Source organism: Fukomys damarensis, unplaced genomic scaffold (assembly GCF_012274545.1).
Source record: "Fukomys damarensis isolate Sample0158 unplaced genomic scaffold, DMR_v1.0_HiC HiC_scaffold_4, whole genome shotgun sequence".
Lineage (NCBI taxonomy): Eukaryota > Metazoa > Chordata > Mammalia > Rodentia > Bathyergidae > Fukomys > Fukomys damarensis.
In genome coordinates, this window is record NW_022900916.1 from 52,594,955 (window position 1) to 52,605,652 (window position 10,698).

General features: G+C 35.4%; 1 protein-coding gene across 1 annotated transcript in view; it reads left to right on the top strand.

Moving 5' to 3' along the window:
* Position 1: 1 nt before the first annotated feature.
* The window catches only part of Bmt2 (base methyltransferase of 25S rRNA 2 homolog), a gene marked incomplete at its 5' end in the record, with an annotated part of 65,243 nt that continues 54,546 nt past the window's right edge, over positions 2 to 10,698 (top strand). The window contains one exon of the mRNA XM_010603670.1: positions 2 to 152. Within this exon, the coding sequence (XP_010601972.1) occupies positions 2 to 152 (151 nt within the window). The remainder of the gene's footprint in view (positions 153 to 10,698) is intronic.

Here is a 10,698-nt window from a genome sequence, read left to right on the forward strand (position 1 = left end):
GGGGGCTGGCGGCCGGAGCGCTGCTCGCGAGCAGAGTGCCGGGCCTCCGAGCCGTCGGCAGCCCCGGGAACAGGAGCGGAAGCTGGAGCAGGAGAAGCTCTCCGGGGTAGTGAAGAGCGTCCACCGCCGGCTCCGCAAGAAGTACCGAGAAGGTAAACAGCGAGCTGGGCGAGGGGGAGGGGCGCCTCTTTCCCCCATCCCCTCTGAAATGCGGGGGAGCTGCGCGTCAGGCGCCGCCGGGGCCTTCGGCGGAGTTCGGGCCTGTGGGGGAGCCGCGTCCTCGCTCGTCGAAGCCCCTGTCCCTAGTTAGGGTGCTGAGTGTTGTCAGCGCTCGCACACCCTTCTCCGAGAAGGTAGAGGTCGCTCGCTGCGAGAGACGCAAAGGTAAAAGGGAAAGACGAGTAAAATCAATTGGTGAAAGACCAGTGGAGAGAAACTGAGTTAACTGCCCCTGTTCCCTGGCGCTGGACCAGCCTGTTGTTACATTCGCTCGCCGTCAGATCCTCTTCCTAATAACCTCAGCCCACAGCCGTTCCCAGAAGCTTCTTCACATCGGCTTCCAGGGCTGCGAAGTCAGCAGGCCTTTTAGCTGACTGCACTTCGCTGTTAAAAGGGATAAGGCTTCACTCATAACCCCCACACCCAGTGTTCACTTGCTTGATCTTCGTGTTTATGTAGAGATCTGGGGCAGGTCCTTAAAATGCTGTTTGGTTTTGTAGCCTCTTAAAGACAGGTGCTGAGGAAGCTGGCCTTCATGGGAGCCTCGGGCATGGACGAATATAAGGGAGGGAAGGAGCCTTAGTAGCACTGGCTTATCCTGAGTGTTTGTACTTGGGGTCTTCAGTGACCCTCTTAAATACAGATTATTATACAGAGCTATTTTATAAGATTTTGACAGTGAAAATTCTCAGCATTTTCATCTGTTCAGGAGAAAGGGGTAATTTTCAACTGGCTTTCGGTTTAGCTTAATTGCAAACTGAAAAGTCAGTACTCCTGTATCCTTAGTTAATAATTTAGGTTAGAAGCAAAATTACGACAGTGAAGGAACAAAGATATCTGAGGTCATGTTACTCTTCACTTATGCACACTTTTGAGTTACTCTAGAAAGTTAAAACTAAGTGGCTTTGTGTCTTTCCTGGGCAAATCTAGCCTGGCTTTTAATAGACTGCTTAATCAGTTCTAGGGTTGCCTTATAGTTATTATTCAATAGGTGCCAATAGAGACTTATCAAGAATAGATAAGATGTCGAAATTTGTTTTTAAGAGTGCTTCAAATCCCAACCAAAATTTATTCGATAAAATGAGTAGTTACCATAGCAGCAATTGCATCATTCTTGATATTCAAAGAATGCACTTACATAATGGTATTCACTGTAGATTTTTATGTTACTTGAGGAAAAGAGGAACTAAATGAACACTTTCCTGCAATTTTATCATGCTATTTTGTGTAAGTGTAAGTGCATATTTTTAAAGAAAACTAGCATATAATTTAGTATCCATTTGCACTTTTTATAACAATTTCATTATTCATCATTCATTGATTCATAAGTGAATTAGGTTCCACTTAAATTAACACGATGCTAATGTGTCCTCATCTCTTCAAGTGCTGTTTGTGCATGCTTAGTTCTACATGTTTAAACATGTCTTTAAGGCCAAATATTAACCGCAGGAACAATTGTTTATAATGAGAATTGGATAGCTGGTAGTTACCAGAGCTGGAATAGATATGTGTGGTTCAAAGGTGAATGATCTAGTGTGCTGCTGGACAGATAAAGTCCCGACAGTCTAAACCTTTGATTGTTTTTTAGGCATTTTAATGCCCTGAATTCCATCAGTGCTCTAGACCTCTGTAGGCTTTACTCCAGGGATACACAAAGCCCCATCAGTGGGTAATACACTAAATAATCATAATGAGCAGCCTCTCAGCACCTTTATTTTTTATATCAGGCAAATTTTAGTTGTCAAAAAGCCTTCCATGAAAAAAGCCTGATTGTGTGCATAGACCCAAAGACATAATTACATTTCCAAGCCATGGCTGATCAATGTACTCATTTGTGTGCCTCTTAGAAAATTCCTGCATTCTGCCTCACATAGTCTATAGTTTTAGAATCCCTCTCACTAGGTCCTGTAAATTTATCAGCCAGATTTTTCACTAATGATGTAAACCAACTCCTTTTTACAGATGAATGAACTGAATCCTGAATATATTAAAATAACTTGATTGAAGCTTGAGTAGTTCATCATTAGCACTATACATATTTTATGGGAATGATAGGTTTCCTTCTCATTTTCAAGTTGCTGATTCTGAATGTTAGGATGCAAGGGAAAAGACAAAGGGAGAAATAGCTCTAGAATTTGGATTAGGAACAAGGATATAAATCGATAGGAATGGGTGATCCATAGGATAAATATGATTAGCTTACTTGGGATTATGTGAGGTATGGATTTTTTTAGAGCGAAATGGTAGGGAAAGAAATAAGTTGAGGTGAAAGGAAGGTGGCAAAGCAGTCATGGAATAGTGGATTTGAGTGAGGACTGGATAATAAGTGTGGGGTTGGAGGATAGGATTTTGCCTTTCCTTATCTCTGGTAGTAGAATTGAAAACGAAGCAGAAAGAAGAGTGAAAATGAGATTGTTTTCTCTTGTGATGGGAATGATCTCACTGCTCCAGTCTTTTGGTGGTGAAGAGCAGCTGGGGTGAGGAGCCGTGAATAGGGCTATGAAGACTAGTGGGTAGATTTAATATGGTGTTTTGTCACTTTTTCTCTCCTTACTAGATATTTTACTGCTTGTCCAGTTAAAGATTCTGTGCCATTTTACAGAAATGTAAAGCCAAAATTGGAAGTAAAGGTCAGTGTTTAAGGCAATATTGCATTATCTGAAGTAGTTACTAAAAGAAAATGCTAGAGGAAGGCCTAACTATGGTGATGAGAAAAGGAGTTTTCATTTGTAGATGAGACCTTCTTTTAGATTGAGTTTATGTAAATAAAATATTCTTGCACTTATATCTATTCTCTAGTTTTTGCTATGCATAATTTTAAAATTTTATCTCCACACAGACTAAACTTATTTTAAATATATCCTAAGTTTATTAAGAAACACCTGTTTTTATTTTCCAAACAGGGATTTCATTGCTTAATCAGATGTGCCTGATCGGTACATCCACATCCCAAATTGAGAACTGAACTAAAGGCCTTTGTATTTTTAGTTGTCTTTATGCGATTTAAAAAAATATTTCTCATAAAAATTACTTTTTGTCAAATATAAAAGAACTCATGTAAAAATTTCAAAAATGTATAAAGGGCTGCTGCTCTCAGGAGTAAAAGTGCAGTCTCCATTCCATTTAATTTTGATTTTTTTACTTGTATTTTGTATATTTCTTTACTTTAAAAATTACATCATTTTATTTTATCTCTGAATTTACTTATTGTTCATATCAAAACAGAATAAAACAATATCTCATAGACCCACAAAGTTATAAATCAATTGAAGAAATAAAAATGCATACACAACTGTTAGTAGTGTTTTCAAAGTCAAGGAGTTATGGGCAATCTTTATTATTTTTTACATTAAAATTAATGTTATTAGCAACAATAATAATACTTTAAAAGTAATTAGATAAAACGTGTTATTGATAAAGAAGCAGAAAACACAGGTTAGGACAATTCTGTAGACTAGGTCTAGAAAAAAAAAATCATGAAGTTTACCGATTGAGAGGAAGATTTTAGTGTCAAGGACTAACTGGCCTAATTTAGATAATTAATACTTACTGGTTATTCAGATTCTTCTTACTTTGAGACAAAAGGTGAACTAGAACAGTTGTTTAGGATAAGCCAAAAGTATGTATTTGGGATTGATTATTCTGTAACAACATAAAACAAGGTAACTAACTGGGTGGGGGACTTGTGAATTAGAAATAATTTTGAGCTAAAGCCAAATTGTGAATTGAAATAATTTTGAGCTAAAGCCAAAATGTATAAAATGAGTGAATAAATGTAATGTTGATATTTTTTCTGAAAAAATAATTTGAAATCATCTTAAAAATTAGGATAACAGACTGTTTTTTGTTTTTATTTGAGCATTTCTTAATTTTCTTTTCTTTTGTATCCATTCAGCATAGCTGCTTTGATATACTTACCAACTCTGACTCCAAGAAACTTTATACAGGTTCTCTTTGTTTTACTGTTTTTTCAAGTGATATTTTGCTGTTCTATTTTTATGCTTTTCCAAGTCACATGTATTCTGATACAAAATCAAGAAGCATTTATGATAGAATCTTTGCTTGTTCAGTAAAATAAATAAGGTCAAGACTCCACAGAAAGTCTAGCTCACTTTATCCTGGGGACGTTTGAACTTCCACTCTTATCAAGAGGGGAAAAAGGCTGAATAATCAGAAACACTAAACAATAAAGCAATATTGATGCAGTCATTTCAGTGAAGGGCACATAGTAGATGGGCAATGTATGTGAGCTACTGCTTTTGTTATTATTAAGCATCTACAGTGTTTTTTAAGGGTCTTGTTTATGTTTCAGAAGATGATACTAAAAAAAAAAGTACTGCTGCAGATCCTTTGTTTTACCCAAGGTTTCTTATCATTATCAGTTTTAGAATGTTTAGAACACTGGCATCTATATCTAAAAGCTTCATAGAGTATGCATTGAACAAAGAGTTTGAGGAACACTCAGCTAAAGTCATATAGGTTTCGTTAGAAGGAATCTAGAGTAAAGGAAACTGATTTGGAGGCTGTTATACTAACCTGATCTAGAGTTAGTAATGCATAAATAGCAATAGTAGTCATGAAGAGAAAGACAAAGTAAGCAGCTTTAGTGCAAGTGAAAGGGAACAGATAAAGATAGGGCCAAGATTTCTTGCCTGGGAAAAATATGAATAGTAAACATTAGCATCCAGTTTGGAAATATCTTGTTTTAATAGGGTAGGCTTGGTTAGAATAGGGTAGACGTCAGGTTGGCTTGTTACAGGGACAGAGGCAGTGGTTTAGTTTGGAACATTTCCTTTGGAAATTTAAGGTTGGAAGCCCTTATGTGGATATTAAACTTTGAAGGTAGACGAACTGCCCAGAGTAATGATACATGTAACTGAGGACAGATCCTCTGAAGGCAGTATAGTAGTTAGGGGTTGAAAGGAGAAAGTGGAGCCTTCACAGAACACAAGGCATACTATGAGGAACTGAGTTGCTACTGTATTTGGTGCTAACAGTAGAATTATACCAACTGCTATTTATGTAAAGATGTAAAGTCATTGTAAGAAGATGGTGATTTGCCTTGATTTTGAAGATTCCCAGTCTCCGTTGGCTTAAGTATAGTATTTTTTTTGTATATCATGTTAGTATAGTACTTTAAATATGCAAGACAATACTTTTAGCTTCAGAATCCTATGGGGAATTTTAAAAATGTTGATTTACAAGCTCCCAAAAAGCAATCTAGTGGATCTGTGATTGGGGCCTAAGAATCTACATATTTAATAATCTTGTGTGATTCTACTGCAGGTAATTGCTGAACCACTTCTTGAGAAACATGTGACTAAGATTTTCCTTAGGAAAACAAGGCTAAAGATTGATACTAAAGAATGTGTCCTGAGAGCTCTAATTGGTTTTTTTATTTATTCCTTACTCATATATCTATGAAATACTTTATTTCTATAATAAAAGTATCTTATATACAGAAATAAAGCATTAGTTGAGATAACTAAGTTAATGGTTTTTCAATACTAAATAGTCTTGCTGTGCTATTATGTACAGTTGCTTGTTTTTTATTTTTATTAGTACATGTTTACAGTACATAATGATCATATTCCTTATAGGATGTTGACACACATACATAACATGTTGTAAATTCTTTTTGCATTCTTTTCACCTCCCATTCCTCCCCTCTCCCTCCATCTCTTGGTTACCTTCCCACATGAGAAACATCAATCTCCCTACTTCCTATTGTCTTTTAATTTGCTCTTTATTCCTATTTTGGGTTTCTCACATAAGAGAAACCATGTGATATTTAAGCTTGTGTGTTTGATTTAGTTCATTTAACATTATGATCTCAAGGTATATCCATTTTCCTACAAATGACTCAAGTTTAGTCTTTATGGTGAGTATTCTCCAGAAGGCACCATATCTATGTAAGCAGTTGTCTAAGTTTTTCCATTGATATTTGTGATACATCTATTTATTTCTTATATTTGCATTTATTTTGTTGCCATTTTTATAATGGAAATAGTATATCTATGTTAGTATCTAAATAATTTAGGCAAATTCATCATATTAATCATGTCATAACCATCTCTCCTTGATTATTTTTGTGAATTTAGAAAAATCTGGTGCATGGATAAACCTTTTCTGTTATAGATCTAAAGATTATTTACCATATCTAACTAAAATTAAAAAATGAAACTAGGGTCATTCAGCTTTGTATTAGGTACTTTTCCTTCAGTGGAATAAAATACCCTAATACCTGCAACTTAAAGAAGTTTGTTTTGGCTCATAGTGTCAGTGGGTTCAGTTCAAGGTTGGATGGATGTAAGCCTGGCTTAGACAGAAACAGAATGGTGGAGAATAGTTGCTCAGCCCCTTGCAGCCAAGCAGCAGAGACAGAGGGGAGGAGCTAGGGATAAGAATACACCCTTCCAGGTTGTGCCCCTAGTAACCCACATCGAACCCAACCTCTCAACAGCACATTCAGCTTTGAGGTCATCAGTGGATTAGTACTCTGATGCATATAGTGCATCCATGATCTAATCACCTTTTTGAAGTCCCAGCTATGAACTTACAAGAATTTTGGACAACATTTTAGATCTAAATCATAAGCTCTGTATATAGCATTTACAAGAGCAATCTGTACAATCTCATTGACTGGTGGATTAAGACTCCTGTTTTATTATCAGATGGTACTTTTGGGGCTCCAATTTTAATGAGCCCTTGCTAATTACCAAAAGCAGAAGATTCCCAACCTTCTGCAAGTAGCATAACAATAGAGGTGTTGCTTGTAGTTATCCTGTCTTAGTGTCTTCAAGGTAGCGTGAGAAATTGAATGGCTCCTGTGTATTCTCCCTTACTTCTATCCCAAGTTCACATGACATTTTCTAAAATGTTCATCTTTAAATTAGATGTAGTAATATCCAGGAAGTTAATAGCATAATGTTTTTAATGATTTAAAGTTCAAATTAATAAGAGATAAACTGGGATTGTAATATATGTCCAGCTTCCAAATTCCCATTTTTTCCTCTACATTAATGTTATAGATATTATCTAGAGAGCTTTTTCCCCCAACATTCTACTATGAAAATTTTCAAACATTCTGAAAAGGTGAAAATTCATATATCTCTCACCTGTGCTCCACAATTAATATTCATCTATACTTGCTTTATTGTACATGTGTTTCTCCATCCCGCTATATATCTGCAAACCTATTTAATTTTGATGCATGTCAAAGTAAATGGAGGGCACCAATATAGTCTCACCCATTAATTGGAGTTCTGTGTTTTCCAGTTGTTTCCCTTAGAGATAGAGTTAAGTACAATTAAATGCACAAATTTTATTTTAAGCAGTCAGTGGATTTGACAATACATATTCTTATATTACCCAAACTTTTATCAAAACAATACCATTGCTCAAAATGTTCCTTCATCTTCCCAGTCAATGCCCATTTCATATCACAAGTAAAATCATCATCCAGTAATATGGTTTAAAATCATAAATCTCTGGGCTTCTTTTAAAATAACTTCCTTATAGGAGGTTATTTAGGCCAATCTCTTAGAATGTGATCTTCTGAGGAAAAAGATTTGGGTTTTATTAATTGTTACAGCTCCCTTCCCTCAAATACACTTTTGTACACCTAGCACAGAATCCTGAAGTACCTCTACATAAATAAGTTCTCCTTTTACCTATGTTTCCATAGTGCTGTTTGCTTACCTTTATTATGTTTGTTCTTTACTAGTTTACTTTTCTTTCTCACTAAACTTAGTTCCTTAATAGAATTCTGACTCTTACCTCTGTATCCCGATACGTAGCACTATTCCTCAGAGACTGAAGCACACATGCAAAAGAAGTAAATATAAATATTCCTTGATAGTTAAATTGTATCTTTATATTCTTAACATTGAAATTTCATATTTTGGCTATAAATCTGATTTATGCTTTTATCTTCTTAAATTGAGTATATATTTGATTAATTTTACCCTTTTAGTGGTTCAGGTTATTCCAAATGTCACTGTATTTTTTAATAATAAAATTATAGATAGTAGAGATACTGTGAAGTGCCATAAAAAATACATGATATATTTATGTCGAGTCAGCTTGCTTTATGCAGTGAGTTCTGTTTTCTTCTTATCCCTGGTACTCTTATCTTCCCTACCCATTGGATCCTACATGCCAGTGTCAGCCTAAATTTTTTTTTAAAGATTTTATCAGTCCACAGAAACATGAGAACTAATATGGTTATGGATGTGATATGTGTGTATGTGTATTGATATTAAAATAATGGTAATAGTTTTGTTTATTCTGTATTTTGTCTATATTTACATATCCTAAGTTCACAGGTAAAAAAAATTCAACTTCAGTATCAGTCTCCTAAATTTTGAGGTTAAGTTTATGCTATTTATAGAAATTTAATATCTGAGAACCACTGATCTCAAATGTACTGGTTTATAGTATTTTAAACGTAGCTATACTGATCTTAATGGCACAGGTTGTTTGGAATAAATGGCTAATATAACCTAAAATAACCATTAAAGGAACAGCTGAGTGTCCCTAACTCCCATTTATAAGGAAAACTTTCCATCCTTATAAAAATTGAGTTCCCAAAAGGTGGCTCATTTTAAGTACTTTTGTTTGAAAATTCAGTATTGCACTAAGTTATCTATGTGGTATACACACATCTGCAGAATTCATTTTCACAAGAGAATAAGAGATGTTGATGCCATTGGTCCTTTTGTTGATTCTTTGCTTTTAAATTATATTTGATTCCAGTTTGCCCCAAGCCTCACCACTCTCTATATTACTTCACCAGGCATTTGTGTTTAAAGCCTTACCATAGACTGCTAGTTTTAAGCTATGGATGAGTAGTGGATTCATTGGGGATTAAGGGGCAGAACATTAGACTAAATGATCAGTTTCCATTTCAGATCAGTTAAAGGACTTTGCAATTAGAATTGGCAGCCAGAGTTGAGAATCACTGCCAAAAACTAAAGTGCAGCTACAGAAATTAAATAACTCCATTTGATTGACAAACTCCATTTGTTTATGGTGAGTCATTGTATTTTGCTCTGGTGCCAATTTTTATTCATATTTGTGAAAACTTCATAAAAACTCATGAAGCAAGGCAAGGTGATAATAGTGGTTAGCAGCATAACTGAACATTTTGAGTTTTAATACCTTAGAATGGCAACTGAACTTGTTTCCACGCAGTTAATGAGTTTCTCTCCTTACCCTGCCTGTGTTATGATTTAGATCTAAAATACTGCTGAAAAATCTCACCTACTAAAGTAGGGCCTATTGGAAGAGACAGGACTTGGAAGGTCATATTCTCCCTTTTCTCTCTGCTTCCTGCTGACTATCCTATGGCCATTCTGCCAGGCCATTTCTGCCTTAGAGTCATGACTATGGACTGAACCTCTTGAAACTTATGATCTGAAATAAACATCACTTCCTAGAAGTTGTGGATGTTGGGTAATTGGTCCCAACCATGGGAAGATGACTAATACGTCTCATGTTAGAGGAAATGACCTTTAAAGTTTTGTTGAATGTGACTTTGGTAATCTGACCATCTACAAATAATAAAGTATGGCCCATATTTAGCAATATGCCTATATCAAAAATCAAATTATTATTGTGAATTTCTAAGTTCAGGACATGTTTGTGATATTCAGGTATTATGGGTAGATCTTTAAAGAACTTGATGGTCCTGAAATTTTTTGAAATAAAATTTTCATTTTGTAACATGTTCATGGCACATAATTTTTAAAACTTAAATTTACTGAAATATGTTTGTAATGTTTTAATACTTTAGTGAAGTATGTTTGTAAGAACAATATTTACTTCTAAATGTCACATGGGCCTAGTGTGTAAAAATGCGTGAACCTTAGCACCACCTGTTCACTTTTCTCAACTATAAGTAACTCCTTATCTAGTGTGATTGTAACTGAGTTACATTTCTTGCGTTGCTGAGACAAAATAGCCAACACCTCCAAGTTAGGGAGGAAAGAGTTATTTAGCTCCCATCATCAGCTGGCCCCAAGGCAAGGTGGCAATAATGTTATCAACTTAAAGTATATAATTCTAAGAGTTTTGACAAATATATGCACCTGATAAATCATCACAATCAAGATAGACCATTTCTGTTCCCCCGGATGTCCTCATGCTTCTTTGCAGTCTCTATTACCTATTTTACCTCTCTCTGGTTGCTATAGATTCATCTCCATTTTCAGAATTTTATATGCATAGAGCTATATACTATATTTTCCCTGCGTTGCACCATTTAAAAATTTGATACTGCATTGTTAATCTTTGGTATCATGACTTATAAGACTAAATTAATGCCAAGAATTATAGCATGTTATTTATTTTTTGAGGCATGATTGGCAAATAAAAAATTAATAAGGTGTAAAACTGAGCTGGGGATTTAGCTCTGTGGCACCATGCTTGCCTTGAAAGTACAAGGTCCTGAGTTCAATCCCCAGTACCACAAAAAAA